We start from the raw sequence: 19,397 nt of genomic DNA on the forward strand, positions 1-19,397 counted from the left end.
CTGAAAACTGGATCAAACTTGCAGTATTCCGGTCACTGTGAGGGTTAACTGTTGTTTTTTGCCTCCTAGTTCGATCTCCAGTGCCTCCAGCCTCCCAGCAGCCCAGCCAGTCAGAGCAGGAGCTAGCAGAGGTCAAGGGTCGCCTGCGTGTTGCTGAGGAACAACACAGCGAGCTAGCAGAGCAGCTAAAGAATGCTAACGCTACTGTAGAGCAGTACAGGGCCGTGGTCCTGACTCTAGAAGACAGCCTGAAGAAAGAGAAGGAGGTAGAGCTCTGATTACTTTCCTTTAGTAATTCAGCAAAATTCTCTTCTCTGCCATCTTCTTTTTCTTTTCACCCACTTTACTCTCTTTAACTCACATACAACCTGTCCACACACATTAATGCTAACTGAGCCTGCTCCTTCCGTAGTCCCGCTCCCCTCTGGAGCTCCGGCTGAAGGAGTCCGAGGAGGTGCAGAAGCAGCTGGAGAAGAGACTTGTGGAGGCGGAGAAGATGAAGCAGCAGGAGAGAGAAGAGCGCAAGAAGGCTTTGGATGCAGTGGAGAAACAAGTGAGTCTGCTGCACACGCTTTTATTCTCTCTTTAACCTTTATTTTACCAGATAAAAGAGATCGATGATAATTCTGATAATCTCAGTTCAGGCTGGAGGGAATTCCACGCTGAGGGGGCAGAGAAACTGAATGCTTTTTTTCAGAGCAAAGAGATACAAAATCTAATTTCATTGCAAGGCGTAGTGGCTTTCAGTTCTCAGAAGAAAATGCATAAAAAAACGGGAACCAGGCCAAGAAGGACCTTATAGACCTAAAAAATATGTTATTGTGACAGGCCAACCCAGCACTTAAACATTGGTGCATCTTCAGCCTTGTGTCTAAGTCTCCACACTTCTTCTTCTTCTTCTTCTTCTTCTTCTTCTTCTTCTTCTTCTTCCTGCCTGCCGTCTGGTTTAGATGAGTGAGGTGCAGCGCAACCTGAAGTCCAGCCAGACGGAGCAGCAGGAGGCGCTGGAGAGAGCTACTGCTGCTGTTACACTGGAGCAGAAGGCCATACAGGAGAGCCTGCTGCAGGTACACACACACACACACACACACACACACACACACATATATGTATATACACACACACACACATACACACAGAACACATACACACACACATACACACACACACACACACACACACACATATATGTATATACACACACACATACACACAGATCACACACACACACACACACACACACACACGTATACAGACACACACAGATCACGCTTACACACACACACACGCACAGATCACGCATACACACACACACAGATCATGCATACACACACACACACACACGCAGATCACGCATACACACACACACACAGATCACGCATACACACTCACACACACAGATCATGCATACACACACACACACGCACAGATCACGCATACACACACACGCACAGATCACGCATACACACACACGCACAGATCACGCATACACACTCACACACACGTATACACACACAGATCACGCATACACACACATATATACACACACACACACACAGATCACACACACACACACACACACACAGATCACGCATACACACACACACACACACAGATCACACACACATATACAGACACACACAGATCACGTATACACACACACACACACACACACACAGATCACACACACACACACACACACACACACACAGATCACGCATACACACACACACACACACACTGGTAAATATACATATATATATACTGGTAAATATCCCCGTCCCTATAAGTTGGTATATGTCTCTTCACCTGTGTGTCTCACCTGTCCCCTGTCTGTCTCCTCCCAGTCGAGGCTGGCTGGAGAGGCGAAGGCTAAGTATGAGCGGGAGCTGATGCTTCATGCTGCTGATGTGGAGGCTCTGCAGGAGCTGAAGAAAAGATCGCAGCAAGACGCAGAAAAGAAGAGGGAGCTGGAGGAGCAGCTGAACAAGACGTCGTCCCTCCTGCAGGAGAAAACTGCAGCTTTGAACACAGTGGAGAGACAGCTGAAGGTGAGCTCAACCAGAGAGTGACAGGAGGCAAGAAACTATGCATCCTGTAGGTCTTTATCAAGCATATCCATGTCTTTTTTTATTTCCCCAGGAGGATCTGGCCAATAAGAATCGTCGCTGTGCAGAGCTGGGGAAGCAAAATGCGCTTTTGCACAAACAGATGGATGAAATGGCCGCAAAGGGTCGCGAGCTGCAGAAACAACCGCAGCAGAATCTGGACCTGTCGTTCAGTGAGGAAGGGAAGACAACAGAACAGATACTGGAAATACTCAGGTAATACAGAAACACCAGTGGTGGTGAAAGTGAATGCAAAACCCTATTTTTTTCATTGCTTTAATTTAATGTCTCAGAGTGAATTTACCGTATTTTCCGCACTATAAGGCGCACCGGAGTATAAGCCGCAGCAGCTAAACTGAATGATGTGTACATATATAAGCTGCAGGTGTTTTAATGTTTAATGACCATATGTAAGGGTTGGTGCACAGAGGGGATTGTGGGGAAAGAGACGGCTGCTTGAGGAAGCTTCTTTTACAGCCAGATTGACTGTCTTTAACTTAAAAGCTGCATCATATGCATTTCTACCTTTGTTTTCCATAATGACGGTTTGTGCATGAAAACTTCCTTTGCACAAACTATCTCGCTCTCGTAATGTCGGTCTGTCTCTCGTTCTGTCTCGTTCTGTCTCTCGTTCTGTCTCTCGCTCTGTCTCTCGCTCTGTCTCTCGCTCTGTCTCTCGCTCTGTCTCTCGTTCTGTCTCTCGTTCTGTCTCTCGCTCTGTCTCTCGCTCTGTCTCTCGTTCTGTCTCGCTCTGTCTCTCGCTCTGTCTCTCGTTCTGTCTCTCGCTCTGTCTCTCGTTCTGTCTCTCGTTCTGTCTCTCGTTCTGTCTCTCGCTCTGTCTCTCGCTCTGTCTCTCGCTCTGTCTCTCGTTCTGTCTCTCGCTCTGTCTCTCGTTCTGTCTCTCGCTCTGTCTCTCGCTCTGTGTCTCGCTCTGTCTCTCGTTCTGTCTCTCGCTCTGTCTCTCGTTCTGTCTCGTTCTGTCTCTCGTTCTGTCTCTCGCTCTGTCTCTCGCTCTGTGTCTCGCTCTGTCTCTCGTTCTGTCTCGTTCTGTCTCTCGTTCTGTCTCTCGCTCTGTCTCTCGTTCTGTCTCTCGCTCTGTCTCTCGCTCTGTCTCTCGCTCTGTGTCTCGTTCTGTCTCTCGTTCTGTCTCGTTCTGTCTCTCGTTCTGTCTCTCGCTCTGTCTCTCGTTCTGTCTCTCGCTCTGTCTCTCGCTCTGTGTCTCGCTCTGTCTCTCGTTCTGTCTCTCGCTCTGTCTCTCGTTCTGTCTCGTTCTGTCTCTCGTTCTGTCTCTCGCTCTGTCTCTCGCTCTGTGTCTCGCTCTGTCTCTTGTTCTGTCTCGTTCTGTCTCTCGTTCTGTCTCTCGCTCTGTCTCTCGTTCTGTCTCTCGCTCTGTCTCTCGCTCTGTCTCTCGCTCTGTCTCTCGCTCTGTCTCTCGTTCTGTCTCGTTCTGTCTCTTTCTGTCTCTCGTTCTGTCTCTTTCTGTCTCTCGTTCTGTCTCGTTCTGTCTCTCGCTCTGTCTCTCGTTCTGTCTCGTTCTGTCTCTCGTACCACTCTCGGTTTCACTTTTACTTTTACGCGCTACCTGTTTCACTCTTTTCCGGCGCACTGCCAGATTGGCTCGGGGTCCTTCGTCTGCCGCTGATTACGTCACACAAAACACTACGGCACGGCGACACAAATACACACAGACAAGTGAAAAATAGCTTAAAAGTATCTGAAGGACCCCGAGCCGATCTGGTACGTACACCTGCCTCCAGCTGTTCCTGCTGGAGCCCGCCGCTCCTCACGGACCGGTCATAGAGCCCATAGAGTTAAAGTTGGTGGACTGTAACCTGTAACATCCATAGATTTAGGAGGTAGCCTAGTGGCCGTTAGCTGTAAAAATCCATAGATTAGCCGCACCGTTATATAAGCCGCAGAATCGAAAAATGGGGGAAAAGGCGCGGCTTATAGTCCGAAAATTACGGTAATTGGATTGAGTGTGAAATGTTTGTGTGTGTTTTGTAGGTTTGTGCGGCGTGAAAAAGAGATAGCTGTGGCTCAGAGTGAGGCGTCTGAGGGAGAAGCTCTTCGCCACAAACAGCGAGTGGAACACCAGGACAGAGAGCTGAAGGAGCTGCAGGACTCCCTCAACTCAGAGAGGGAGAAGATGCAGGTAAATATGCAGAATTTAGGTGCTCATTTGTCATCTTAACTGTACAAAGTTATTCCTGTGTTCAAAGCAGACATTTGATTTAGACGTGGTTGTTCCTGCACCTCAACAGTGAGAACCTAAACTATAAAACTAGATGTTAGATAATGTCGTTTCTGATTTTTTTTAAAGCATGTATATGAAGGCTTTGAATACCTAGTTCTCTCCTATTGCAAGTGTATAATACGACTCCTAAAAATAACATTATGAATAAACGTGGTTCCTTATCCTAAATGGCTCCAAAAGTAGGTATGAGTGACTATTTTGTATCAAGTTTGAGGTTCTGGAGGAGGGCAGACTACTACTTTGGCAAATTTTAAAAGCTAAGTTAAAAGGCTTGAAGTGTAAGGTGAGAATACTCTTCATTATAAATATTCATTATAAAGTCGGTCTGTTTGGCCTCTCTCCTGCTCAGGCGACGGCGAAGACTCTGGCCCAGCAGGAGGAGCAGCTGAAGAAGATGGAGACCGTCGGTGCTCTCCAAGAAAACAACAAGATGCTGAAAATGGAGAGAAATAAACTGGAACAAGAGCTGCAGCAAGCTCAGGCTAAAGTAAGATTCAAGGGCTTACCTGTGTGTGTGTCTGTCTGTCTGTCTGCAGCTTATCTCTCTTGAGTCTGAGTTTATTTATTTCAAACAGGGACAATACATATTAATGAACATATACATGTAAATATGCAAGATTATAGCCAACAGCTAATTTCCATCTTTAGTCCCTTTGGCAGGTTGATGTCAATACCATAATAATAACAATAAAATCAATAAAACAACGGTAACAACAAGTAGAACAGTTGGCCTTCGTGGCCAGAATGAGCAGGAGGAGAGAAAATGTGTCCTTGAGCACAATAGAACAGAAAAGAAAAAGAAAAGCAAGAACAATGAAAAGTATAGTGGATCATGGAACATACAGGCCAGGGGGTCAGAGGTCAAGGGTCAGGGGACCAAACATATTTCACTAGTGTTAAACGCTATGTTTGTTATATCAAAGGGTTGATTAAAGTGCAGAGTGCTTAAGTGTTAAAGTGTTTCAGGTGCGTAATTATATTGCAGATTGCCTGATTGCACAGTAAATATAAAGGGCTATTTTAAATGCACAATAATCAATACACATTACATTTATTAAATACCAGCAATGGTAATTTTATGATATTGGGAGTACCCTTTTTTAAGAATTACTATTGGACCAGCCACCTTTTATTTTTTTAACTTTCTTTTTATTGATTTTTCAGTGAAAAAAATAAGCACAAACATATAATTATACACACAGAACAGGTACATCAGACAGGGTCATCCATAAATACAGCAAAATACAATGGCAGGGACCAGCCACCTTTAGATTTGTTTTGCACATGAACTGTTTTCTTGATTGGTTTATATGATCATTGAGTGCTGTCTCCTCACTCCTCTGGGCGTCAACAACACTTGCTTCCGTTAAATAACGAGGGCATTTCCAGCAATCTGTTAGGCCACATTTTGGGCTATGCAGCATATGTACATCACTGTGCATCAAAGAACCTCATGCGAGTGGAATTTAGATCTTCACTTCCATTTATTTTTCCTTCCTCTGTGTCTTCCAGGTGACAAAGCTGCAGTCAGACATCAGCCCGCTGCATCACTCTCTGTCTGTGCTGTCGGAGAAGAACGGCTCCCTGCAGGCTGATAAAAGGATCCTGGAGGAAGACCTCAAACGCTGGAGGGCCAAAGCTCAGGTAGCTGCAGAAAAAACCACACACATGCACACACAGCAGTTACACTTGCTGCACAATTATTATTTTGTTGTTTACTGCACGATTCTTAAATACTGTTTTGTTTTTTTAATAACTGCACTATTACTTTACTTTAGTCGTTCTAGTCGCTATCCGTCGGGTCTTAAACAGTCTTAAAATGTCTAAAATCCAGTCATTTGAATTTAAGGCCTTAAAATGTCTAAAATTCTCTTGAAATCTCATAAAATGTCCTAAATACGATTTTGAAAGGTCTTACAAATGTATTAACGTTACTTTTAGCAAGGTAACACATAACAAATTATGCATAAACTACACGTACCTGTGCAGCCTGGCCACAGTTTAAACAATAAGAATTAAACAGTCAGAATTTAGAGTTCTTAACAAATATTAGATCACAACAGAGGGTTTTCTGGTGTTTTTAGCGAGGTTAAGCATGTTTTATTCCAATATGAAAGAGCTTTGAATAAATTCATAAACTTTGCAATAATTCCAGGCATCTGATTTCCTTCATGTCTTTTGTACTTTTTTGCCAGTATGGATGTGAAATGGGTCTTAAATTCTATTATCTTCAGATTTTCTACAGCACCTGTATTATTATTATTATTAGCTTCACTTAAACTCCACTAACTGTGTCTCTGCAGCAACTGATCAGCCAGCAGAAAGACGGAGACGTGGAGGAGAGACAGAAACTCACAGCAGAGAGAGAAACTCAGCAGAGACGCATCAACCAGCTGGCTGAAGAGACGGCCAAGCTGAAGGCTGAGCTGGCCAGGTAACACACACACACACACATTATACACACACACATATATACACACACACACACACACACACACACACACACACACACACATATATACACACACATATACACACACACACACACACACACATATACACACACACACACACACACACAAACATGCACATACACACACATACACATACACACACACATATACATACACACACACATATACACGCGTATACACACACACACACATACACACACACACACACACATATACATACACACATATACACACACACACACACACACATATACACACACACACACACACACATACTAATACACACACATATACATACACACACACATATACACACACACACACACATACACACACACACACATATATACACATATATACACACACACACACACACATACACACACACACACACATATACACACACACACATACACACACACACACACACACATACATACACACACACATATACACACACACACACACACATATACATACACACACACATATACATACACACACACATACACACACACACACACACACACACATATACATACACACACACATATACATACACACACACATACACACACACACACACATATACATACACACACACATATACATACACATACACATACATACACATATACACACACATATACACACACACACATATACACACACACACACACAGATCACACACACATATACACACACACACACAGATCACGCATACACACACACACACAGATCACACACACACACAAACACACACACATATACACACACACACATATACACAATTACACACACACACACATATCACGCATACACACACACACACACACACATATCAGACACACACACACAAATATCATGCATACACACACACACACACACACATATCAGACACACACACACAAAGATCACGCATACACACAGAATGTCAGTTAATGAGGTTGATGAGGACTTGTTCTGTTATAACTGTCCTGTGTTTGCTACCTATATAAAGCTCACAGCAGAACATTCAGCAGTTATTATGCTCACTAGCAGATTAATCAATGCGTCCCTAAATTAATCAGAACTGTTGAATCACTGAGCTTGTTGTCTTGTGTGCATCAGATCCGTGGCCGGCAGTAACTCGGCTCAGTCTCAGCTGCAAGGCCTCAGAGACTCCGTCGCCCGGCTGACCTCCGAGAGAGACTCAAAGCTGAAAGAACTGGAAACAAAAAACAACGACATCCTAGAGAAGAACAGGACCATCACCCAGGTGAAGAAGATCGGACGACGCTACAAGACCCAGTACGATGAGCTCAAAGTCAAACATGACAAGGTGAGAGCAGCTGTAAATCAGGTCTTCTTAGAGCAGGAAGTCATTTTGTGTCTTTTTTTAGTAATTTTGTTTCTTTTTTGTGTCTTTTTTTTGGTCAATTTGTGTCTTTTTTTGGTCAATTTGTGTCTTTTTTTTAGTCATTTTGTGTCCTTTTTGGTCAATTTGTGTCTTTTTTTTGCTCATTTTGTTTCTTTTTTGTGTCTTTTTTTGGTCAATTTGTGTTTTTTTTTTGCTCATTTTGTGTCTTTTTTTGTTCAACTTGTGTCTTTTTTTTGCTCATTTTGTTTCTTTTTTGTGTCTTTTTTTGGTCAATTTGTGTCTTTTTTTTAGTCATTTTGTGTCTTTTTTTGTTCAACTTGTGTCTTTTTTTTGCTCATTTTGTTTCTTTTTTGTGTCTTTTTTTGGTCAATTTGTGTCTTTTTTTTAGTCATTTTGTGTCTTTTTTTGTTCAACTTGTGTCTTTTTTTTGCTCATTTTGTTTCTTTTTTGTGTCTTTTTTTGGTCAATTTGTGTCTTTTTTTTAGTCATTTTGTGTCTTTTTTTGTTCAACTTGTGTCTTTTTTTTGCTCATTTTGTTTCTTTTTTGGGTCTTTTTTTGGGTAATTTTGTGTCTTTTCCGCAGTATAATTATATTTGGCCCAGAAAGGAAATACCAAATTATTATTATTATTATACAGCGCAAATAAAACTACAAATCCCAGAATGCTCTGCTGGTGTTTTGTCTTGAACACAGTAGATCAGTGTGGAGCAAACTGAGCAACAGTTAAAGTTGTCTTTATGCACTTTTTCTTGCTAGTCCAAGGCTTGAATGGCTGCACATTCATTGAAGGATATTATTATTAGTCATTTGGTTTATTATTGTTATTTTATTCTCACATTTATTTTTAGCCTGTGGAAAAAGATGACTGTTAAATTTAAATTTAAAGAAGGCCACATATAACATAAAGGGACATACGATTTTTATTTAAATTTTATTTAAGAAATGAATGCCATTGATGTGTTTGTTTGTTTTATTTGATATTCGATTTTTTAAGTTTTTTGAACTTGTTTGGGTCAATTTTTTCAATAAATATCAATGTTGGCCCGCGACTTTGTCCAAGTTTTACATTTTGGCCCACTGTGTATTTGAGTTTGACAGCCCTGCTGTAGAGGCTGCAGTGGTGAACAAGTTTATTATGGATAAAAACTGATAAATAGTGAGTTGCATGTGTCTGTGTGTTGCAGCTGGTTGAAGAAAATGCTGCTAAAGCCGGCAGCGAGGCAGCTCCCAGCCAGGAGGTGCAGCAGGAGCTGAGCAAAGCCCAGGAGGAGCTCAACAAGGCCAGAGAGGAGCTGAACACACTGAAGGAGGAGGGGCAGAAGAAAGTGGAGGAGGTGAGCAGGGAGACATTTTAGGCCTTTATTTACCCAAAATAAGCATCTTTTAATAAAGAAAAATACCTTGCTTTACATATAGTACATGTACAATCTCATTCTCAAAAAGTTTGGATGCTGATAAAAAGTCTTAAAATGTCTAAAATCCAATAGTTTTAATTTATGGCCTTAAAATGTCTAAAATTCTCTTAAAATGTGTATAAGAACATAACAATAAGGATTTTGTTGGTTGAGATTATTCAAAATCAGTTTCATACCCACAGGCCTCTGGTGCCTTCAGGTTTAAACTAAACTTAAATATAATTTTCTTTCCTGTCCCAACCAGACCCAGAAGTTCCAGGGGGAGCTGGAGGAGGCCAAGAAGGAGAACCAGCAGACCAAGGAGAAGTTCCAGGAGATCCAGAACCAGCTGACACAAAAACAGAACCAGCTCACACAGGTAAAAAATCTCTAAGGCTTCATTCAGACTGCAGGCAAATGTGACCCAAACACGATTTTTTTTGCTCATATGTGACTCAGATCCAACTTTTTTATGACCGTCTGAGCAGCACAAATCATATTTTTTATATCGAATCCAGGCCACTTTTTATATTTGGTCCTAAATCGGATACATATTTTATATATATTACCCAGAAATTAGAAATCAACATAACCGCAGTGCTTTTATTTTGAAGAAAAAAAAAAAGCAAACATTAGCATTAGCACTAGAGCTAACAAGCACTTTTACTATAGTTAAGACAACAAATATAGCCACTAATATATATGACAGAAGAAAATAAACTTAGAAGCATTTTGATACTTTATATCAACTTTATATGAATTACTACGCACTCATTATTATTTACCATTCGTTTTTTCATTTAACCGTTCTACCGGTTATTTCCTGTCACTACCTTTCAAAATTAAAGCACCCGTTTTACACTGGACGGCACCTTTTCAAAATAAAAGCATCACAACATTGTAAAACACCTTGAAAATTTACAAACATGAAAAACAAGCGATATAATACAAAAACAACAATAGGAACCTTGCTAAAGGACATTTACAGTTGTGTTTAAAATAAATGTTAAAGTGATATAGTATTTAGAGTATTTACTACTTTTTACTGCTATATTTGATTTACTCCACATTAACAGTCTCATCATAACATGTGTTCCTATCAGTAGCAGCTCAAAACCAGATAATTTACTGTGTTTTATAAAGCGATTACATTAATATTGAGCAGAATTTAGTTCAGAGTTTCAGAGAAAAGGAACGAGAGAAGTACATTTAGTGAGAAAAAATACATTATAAAAGCAGGTATCACAAGCTTTGTTATCTCCTCTTTCTTCTGTAGGTGCAGTCCCAGTTGTCCCAGTCCCAGACGCAGCTGCAGCAGAACCAGAACCAGCTGACCCAGAGTCAGAAAGAGCTGCAGCAGGCCAAGACTCACAGCCAGCAGGTACACTGCCAGGAACAAATACTATCATTACCTGCTGGATATAGATATGACATAATGTTTATTTGTAATGTTGAATGAATGTCCCTGTAACTCCAGAACCAAAAGAAGTCCACCTAACAGTTCACCCTTACCCTGTTCTTTCTAATTCAAAGATACAAAACCAGTTGAAATCAGCTCAGTCTCAAGCTCAGGCCCGTCAGAACCAGATGCAGCAGACCCAGAGGGACCTCCAGCAGGCTAAAGAAGCCCTGCAGCAGAACCTGGCCAGTCAGAAAGAGCTGCAGCAGAACCAGCAGAGCAGCCAGCAGAACCACAGCCAGGAGGTCGGGAACCTCAAGACGGCTCTGAGCCAAGCAGAGGCCAAGGTGAGGAAAATTTCCCAAACAAACCAGCAGACTTTCTAATTGTGACATTTCTTTGAAACTGCACAGTTGGTGTTTATTTCTAGTACATTTAATAAGTCTGTGTTTAGTCAAATGTAATATTCTGAATGTCTGTAGCTGAACAGAAAAGAGCCAAAAGGATGCTGCTGCTGCTGTTAAAACCTGCTGTACTTAAACTAATAACTAATGTGTGTGTGTTGCCTCCTAACAGGTGTCGGAGCTCCAGAGCTCCTTGGACGGCCTGCAGAAGGTACGGACAAAGCTTGACTGTTTTTTTTGTTTTTGTGCTGTGCAATGATGTCTCATGATATGTGCATTTAAGACTTTATGAAGTAATCTTACTGTATGGATGTACAGTCATGGAAAAAATGATTAGACCACCCTTGTTTTCTTCAATTTCTTGATCATTTTAATGCCTGGTACAACTAAAGGTACATCTGTTTGAACAAATATAATAATAACAACGAAAATAGCTGATAAAAGTTTAATTTAGGGGGTGATATTTAGATTATCAAGAAAACCATGTTAAATGTCTAGATATCAGCTCTTAAATTAAACTCTTATCAGCTATTTTTGTTGTTATCATTATATTTGTCCAATCAAATGAACCTTTAGTTGTACCAGGTATTAAAATGAACAAGAAATTGAAGAAAACAAGGGTGGTCTAATCATTTTTTCCATGACTATATAAAGCTCTTTTCTCTGAGTTAAGCATAATAAGTAAGCCCAGGGTTTACTATTTATTACATGTTGACATTTGAAGCATTCACCGACTGATTTCTAATGACTACTAACTACAGTTTCTTCCCCTCATCCTCCAGACTTTTCTGTTCCCCCGCTGCATCAAACTATCCATCTTCTTAAATGTCAGACTAACACAACATGTGGTATTTGTTTCTGGTTCTCAGACGGTTGGTGAGCGTGAAGCAGACATCAAGCGTCTGCAGGAGCAGCTAACTGAAGCTAACCAGGCTAATGAAGCTAGCCGAGCCGCACAGGCCAACCAGAACCAGAACCAGAACCAGAACCAGAGCTCCCAGTCCATCCAGGCCACTGATGCTAATGTTTCCAGTGATGCTAACCAGGCATTACAAGAGGAAGTGACAAAACTCAGACAAGAGGTACTTCCAAATTCTTGAAATAGTTTCTTATTTGTTGTTTATATTTGCATTTCTCTGTTACATTCTTGCTAAATACCAGTAAAGTGAAAAAAGTAAAGTTGCAAATTTACTGGATTAAAGTGGCAAATCTACAAGAAAAAAGTTGCAGATTTACGAGAAAAAAGTGGGGAAAAAAGCAACATTTTTCTCCCAGATTCACCACTTTAACCCTTAATAGGACACTCATTGAAATACTTGCAAATTCCAAATTTCAACCCTAGAGAATATTGGAGGATATTACATACAGCCAGAATGTGTAAAAAAAACAACATATGAAAGTAATATTTTGAGAAAAAAGTTTACGAGATTAAAGTGGCAAATCTGCAAGAAAAATATGCGCAGATTTATGAGATTTAAAGTGATGAATCTGGGAGAAAAAAGTTGCTTTTTTCCACTTTTTTCTCGTAAATCTGCGACTTTTTTCACGCAGATTTCCCACTTTAAATCTCTTAAATCTGCGACTTTTTTTCTTGTAGGTTCGCCACTTTAATCTAGAAAATTTGCAACTTTTTTCTCTGTTATATTCTTGCTAAATACCAGTAAAGTGAGATAAGCTATTATGATATGGTGGAGTCTTATAGGACAAATTAATGCAAAGAGATGCACAGTACTTAAGATAAGATATTACTTTATTTATTCCACAGTGGGGAAATTAAGTTGTCACAGCAGCTCAAGATACAGACACATAAATGTGTAAAACAGAATAAAAAATGTAAAAAATAAGACAAACATACATTCTATAAACATTATTTACATACATTTCTGCTACTTGGCATTTATTATTAATATATATTGTTGTGTTTTTTTGTTTTCCTGAGAGAACTTTGCATTTTATAGATATTGCATATTGGAGAAAATATATTTTAGCATTTTAAATAGTAGAGATGGGGGAAATATCTAAACAGTACAGTATTGTGATATTTCGCAATATTATATCGATTCAGAGGCCCTATATACTGGAGATACTGGTACCATATGAAATTAAAAGATCTAAGGAATCAATAGGCATCATGTGCTCGGATATCGTGTCGAAGTTGTCGAAATAATGCTGCGAAGTGAAACTTTTTTATGTTTCATTCAAAAAAAAATGGAGAGCAGTGAAGCTTGTTGTTTGTGAAAGTTTGATAAAATGCTGCAGTTGTTGTCGTCCAACATGTTTGATATCAGTTCAGTTCAGTTTGACTGAATACTTTGTTGGTCAGTCTGTGGGTTTGACTCTCATTGTGGAGAAATAAAAAGACTGAAGTCAGATGAATACACTGAGAATTTAACAAAATCACAATAATATCGTACCGTGACTCAAGTATCAGGATAAAATCGTATCGTGGGGCTGATACGCTGATTCCACCTCTATTAAATAGCTCGTTGCATGTTGTAGTTTCTGCAGTCTAGTCTCTTAATAATGTTCAGAACCTTTAAGAGCAGCAGTAATGTTGTTCACTATGTTGTCCCCTGCAGCTTTCTGAGAGCAAAACCAGAGAGGAGCAGCTCCGACAGCAGATCGCTGAAAAAGAGGAGAAGACTAAGAAGGTCTTCATGGGAGCCAAGACGAAAATAAACCAACTGAACAGTAAGTTTAACATCAGACCTTTCTGCACACAGACACTTAACGTGCTGACAGAATTACAACTAAATCAAAAAGAGCAACCCTGTTGACCCTTTATCAGGCAAAGAACTATATTTGGTAACTTCAGGTAATATTTCGAGAAAAAAGTTGCAAATTTACTAGATTAAAGTGGCAAATCTACAAGACAAAAAGTCGCAGATTTAAGAGATTTAAAGTGGCAAATCTGCAGATTTATGAGAAAAAAGTGTGAAAAAAGCAACTTTTTACTCCCAGATTCAACACTTTAACCCTTAATAGGACACTCATTGAAATACTTTCAAATTCCAAACTTCAACCCTAGAGAATATTGGAGGATATTACATACAGCCAGAATGTGTAAAAAAACATATGAAAATAATATTTTGAGAAAAAAGTTTACGAGATTAAAGTGGCAAATCTACAAGAAAAGTATGTGCAGATTTATGAGATTTAAAGTGGTGAATCTGGGAGAAAAAAGTTGCTTTTCTCCCACTTTTTTCTCGTAAATCTACGACTTTTTTCGCACAGATTTGCAACTTTAAATCTCTTAAATCTGCAACTTTTTTTCTTGTAGATTTGCCACTTTAATCTAGTAAATTTGCTACTTTTTTCTCTAAATATCACCTGACTCTTAACTACCAAATCTAGTTCTTTGCCTGATAAAGGGTTAAAGTGAGTTTGTTTCTCCTGCAGGTGCTAAGGAGCAGCTCAGTAAGGAGATCGAGGAGGTGAAGCAGAGCCGAGAGGAGCTGGAGGTGAGGATGAACGCTCTCAAGTCTCAGTATGAAGGACGACTGCTTCGTTTGGACCGAGAGCTGAGAGAGCTGAAGGAGACCCAGGCCCAGTCTGAGCCCAGAGAGGACCCTCAGGACCAGGGTGGAGCTAAGGTCAGTTACTTACTTTTCCTCACCAAATAGACCAGGGGTCTCAAACTCAAATTACCTGGGGGCCGCTGGAGGCAGTATCAAAATGACAAAAAAAAGACACAAAATTTAAAAAAAAGACAAAATGACTGAAAAAACACTACATTACGTTAAAAAAATTACGTTAAAAAGACACAAAATTACCAAAAAAATACACAAAATGACCCAAAAAATACACAAAGTGACCAAAAAGACACAAAATGACAGAAAAAAAATAAATTACTAAAAAAAGTCACAAAATTATTTAAAAAAGACACACAATTACCAAAAAAGAAACAAAATTATTAAAAAAGACAAAATTATTTAAAAAAGACAAAATTACCCCAAAAAAGTAATTAAAGGGACCTTCCACACACAACACAGTAAAGTGTCATTCATATAAAACTCACATTAAACTTTCATATCAAGGTGGGGGCCACAAAATATCGTGACGAGGGCCACAATTGGCCCGCGGGCCGCCAGTTTGAGACCCATGAAATAGACCAAATGTTTGTGTTTGAACATTCACTTTATACAGTCAAAAACCAAATCTCTTCAGGATAAATTCAGCTTTTTTTACTCTGTAAATATAACGTGTAATTATTAATTGATTCATACAACAAAGTAATACGGCTACTAACTATATACAGTCATGGAAAAAATATTAGACCATTGTTTTCTTTAATTTCTTGTTCATTTTAATGCCCGGTACAACTAAAGGTACATTGGTAACACTTTACAATAACCAACTAAATGTTTAAAGATGGCTTACAAACCAATTATTAACCATTTACAAAGTGCTTTACATATTTAATCGTTATATCTTTTCAACCAATTTATTAAAGGTATATGAATCATTTCAAAATCATTAACATACTTAATATGGAGTTAAAAATATTAAAATGGGTGCAACTAAAACTATTTATAAACAATTCATTATAATTTAATTGTTTGTAAATGGTAAAGTAACTATGAACGTACATTAATAGACATGTTTATAAATAAATATACATCTATTTGCCATTTATACATGATTAAGTTAGTTAAACATTAATAAATTATGTATTTACCATTCTAAATGGTCTATAAACAGTTTATAAATGATGATTAAACATTAATAAACTATCTGTTTACCGTTTATAAATGATGGTTATTGTAAAGTGTTACCGGTACATTTGCACATACATTTGTTTGATAATGATTTATTATCATAATTTATTACCATGAAAATGTCTTGATATCAGCTCTTAAATTAAACTCTTATGAGCTAGTTTTGTTGTTATCATTATATTTATACCTTTAGTTGTACCAGGGATTAAAATGAACAGGAAACTGAAGAAAACAGGGACGGTCTAATCATTTTTTCCATCACTGTGTATAACTTTTTACTCACAATATTATGAACTTATTCTCTACATCTAGGAGCTCTCTGTGTTATTTGTGTTGTATAATTGTAATATTCCAAACCTGTATCTGTACTTCAGGTGGGGGATCTGGTCAGATCTGCAGACCAGAGACAGATCTCTCTGAAGAGTCCGGCCCAAGACCGGGGAAGGTAATCCATGAAGACATGCACACCAAAAACTATTTAATTTACACCTTTCATAGAACTCGGACATCGATAATTCAGAGCTCCATAAGAGGTTCAAAAGCCGAAAGTTGCACAAAAACTTTTCATGCTGTCTCCATCAGCTCCAGCCTGTCTGATCCTCCCACGGCCAACATCCGCCCCACCACCAGTACTCCGTCGCCTAGCAACAAGCCCAGCCCCTCCCCAGGGAGCAAGGCCACGCCCCGCGCCAGCATCCGGCCAATGGTTACCCCGGCAACGGTCCCCATCCCGACACCGACCGCCACCGTCATGCCGACCACGCAGACTGACAGCCAAGAGGGTGAGAGCAAGAAGTTAAAAAAAAAGTTTTTGTTTTTAAACTGTACTTTAAATCAGCTGTTCTCAACCTTGGGGTCCCGTCGCGAGATGATTTCTGGGGGTCGCCAAATCATTTTGGAAGTCAGCTCTGTCTCCACTGTGTTAAGGTGTTCATGTGTTTTAGTTTTTTTGGTCATTTAGTGTCTTTTTTTGGTAATTTTGTGTCTTTTTTTTGGTCATTTAGTGTCTTTTTGGGTAATTTTGGGTCTTATTTGGGTCATTTTGTGTCTTTTTTTGGTCATTTTGTGTCTTTTTTTGGTCATTTTGGGTCTTTTTTGGGTCTTTTTGGGTCTTTTTTTGGTCATTTTGGGTCTTTTTGGGGTCATTTGGGGTCTTTTTGGGGTAATTTTGGGTCTTTTTTGGGTAATTTTGTGTATTTTTTGGTAATTTTGTGTGTTTTTTTTGGTCATTTTGTGTCTCTTTTGGTCATTTTGTGTCTTTTTTGGGTCATTTTGTGTCTTTTTTGGGTCATTTTGTGTCTCTTTTGGTCATTTTGTGTCTTTTTTGGGTCATTGTGTGTCTTTTTTGGTCATTTTGTGTCTTTTTTGGGTCATTCTGTGTATTTTTTGGTCATTTTGTGTCTTTTTGTGGTCATTTTTAATCATTTTGTGGTCAGTTTGAGTCCTTTTTTGCTTGATTTTATGTAATTTTTTGGTCATTTTGTTTAAAGTAACAATAACATATAAAAAAAAATATATAAATGCACAGACAGAGAGATGTTTTAGTTGTTGTCTGCTTCATTATTTGTCCAAAATTCATCGTATCAAATGAGTTTGTCTGATCTGAACTGTGTGGGTGAGATTGTGTTGCGGACAAAATGCATGTTAAATTGGGGGTCGCGACTCAAAAAGGTTGAGAACTACTGCTTTAAATAAGTTGAATGTGTTGTATGTTCATCTGGTAATGGTTAGATGTTCCTTTAGCTGATGTGCTCAGTGTAATATTGTGATATAATGTTTTCTGCTGCAGTGGTGATGAGTTCAGGAGCTTCTGTTCACTCCACCACCTCCAGTCTGGTCAGCGCTCCGTCATCACTCTCTCAGCCAACCAGCTCTCAGGCCACGGCCTTCGTCCAGCCCACCCAGCAGCAGGCCGCCGTCCCAGACGCCGGTCCCAGCATGGAGGCAGAGCGGCCCTCCACATCCTCCTCTCTCAGCGGAGCAGGTGAGCAGGATTACAGATAATCATAGAGAACAATAACGGGGGAGAGAGATCCCTTCAGTGCATTTACATTTACATTTAGTCATTTGGCACTTTATGTGTTCTTTATGCACACTGTTCATTGCACCTTATTTGTTTCATAGCACCAACATTTTTATACTGCATATTCATATTTATTCTGCACTGGAATTCTATTCTACTCCTTAATACATACTCCTTCTTTAGACACTTTATTTTTTATTGTATTTTTATATTTTATTGCTTGAAGTACAGTACAGGCCAAAAGTTTGGACACACCTTCTCATTCAATGCGTTTCCTTTATTTTCATGACTATTGACATTGTAAATTCATCAAAACTATTAATGAACACATGTGGAATTATGTACTTAACAAAAAAGTGTGAAATAACTGAAAACATGTCTTATATTCTAGTAAGCAAAGGGTGGTTACTTTGAGGAATCTAAAATACAAGACATGTTTTCAGTTATTTCACACTTTTTTTTTGTTAAGTACATAATTCCATATGTGTTCATTCATAGTTTTGATGCCTTCAGTGAGAATCTACAATGTAAATAGTCATGAAAATAAATAAAAACGCATTGAATGAGACGGTGTGTCCAAACTTTTGGCCTGTACTGTATGCCTACAGGTTGTTCTTTTTATTTAATTGTGCTGTTTTTGTCTCTGTGTGTAATGCTGCTGCTACACTGGAATTTCCCAGCTTGGGATAAATAAAGTCTATCTATCTATCTAATCTATCTATTTAGCAGACGCTTTTATCCAAAGCGACTTACAGGAAGAGTAAAAACAAACAATCAACATATAGTGCGATAATAATTAGTGCATCAATAAGTGCTAGTGACAATTCTTTGAGGAGTAGAATTATCGTGTGTTGCTAGGAAGAAGATAATTCTACTCCTCAAAGAATTCATTCCTTCAGTGGCCTGAGGTTTGTCCCTCACATATAGAATTTTTCTGTGTACACAAAAGGCCTATTTCTCCCTCAAAATTTGCGTACAAATGTGTTTAAATCTGTGTTGGTGAGGACTTCTCCTGACTGGTTTTGGCATATTAAGATGCTCATCAGACAGAATGATTATTGTACAGGAGTTTGCTGGTCACAATAAAAGGACAAAAGCAAAATCTGAGAGTAACGGGCTTTTACGTTCTCCACAAGATTAGAGAAATGAGTTCTTGTTCTCCAGGTGGCAAGAACAAGAAAAAAGTTCTTTCTGGCCAGGACATTTCATACTTCACCAGACAGTCAAGTTAAAACGTCGTCACAGGCTCCTCCCACTGC

General features: G+C 39.3%; 1 protein-coding gene across 1 annotated transcript in view; it reads left to right on the top strand.

Moving 5' to 3' along the window:
* Positions 1-19,397, top strand: part of tpra (translocated promoter region a, nuclear basket protein) — a 53,879-nt gene that overhangs the window by 22,762 nt on the left and 11,720 nt on the right. The window contains exons 22-42 of the mRNA XM_059345412.1: positions 70-266; positions 413-553; positions 951-1,067; positions 1,848-2,051; positions 2,143-2,324; positions 4,116-4,263; positions 4,715-4,852; positions 5,878-6,009; positions 6,669-6,799; positions 7,950-8,160; positions 9,385-9,534; positions 9,860-9,973; positions 10,871-10,975; positions 11,128-11,340; positions 11,570-11,608; positions 12,267-12,479; positions 13,977-14,088; positions 14,797-14,990; positions 16,490-16,560; positions 16,698-16,897; positions 17,905-18,099. Coding sequence (XP_059201395.1) covers positions 70-266; positions 413-553; positions 951-1,067; positions 1,848-2,051; positions 2,143-2,324; positions 4,116-4,263; positions 4,715-4,852; positions 5,878-6,009; positions 6,669-6,799; positions 7,950-8,160; positions 9,385-9,534; positions 9,860-9,973; positions 10,871-10,975; positions 11,128-11,340; positions 11,570-11,608; positions 12,267-12,479; positions 13,977-14,088; positions 14,797-14,990; positions 16,490-16,560; positions 16,698-16,897; positions 17,905-18,099 — 3,207 coding nt within the window. The remainder of the gene's footprint in view (positions 1-69; positions 267-412; positions 554-950; positions 1,068-1,847; positions 2,052-2,142; positions 2,325-4,115; positions 4,264-4,714; positions 4,853-5,877; positions 6,010-6,668; positions 6,800-7,949; positions 8,161-9,384; positions 9,535-9,859; positions 9,974-10,870; positions 10,976-11,127; positions 11,341-11,569; positions 11,609-12,266; positions 12,480-13,976; positions 14,089-14,796; positions 14,991-16,489; positions 16,561-16,697; positions 16,898-17,904; positions 18,100-19,397) is intronic.

Source organism: Centropristis striata, chromosome 11 (genome assembly GCF_030273125.1).
Source record: "Centropristis striata isolate RG_2023a ecotype Rhode Island chromosome 11, C.striata_1.0, whole genome shotgun sequence".
Taxonomy (NCBI): Eukaryota; Metazoa; Chordata; class Actinopteri; order Perciformes; family Serranidae; genus Centropristis; species Centropristis striata.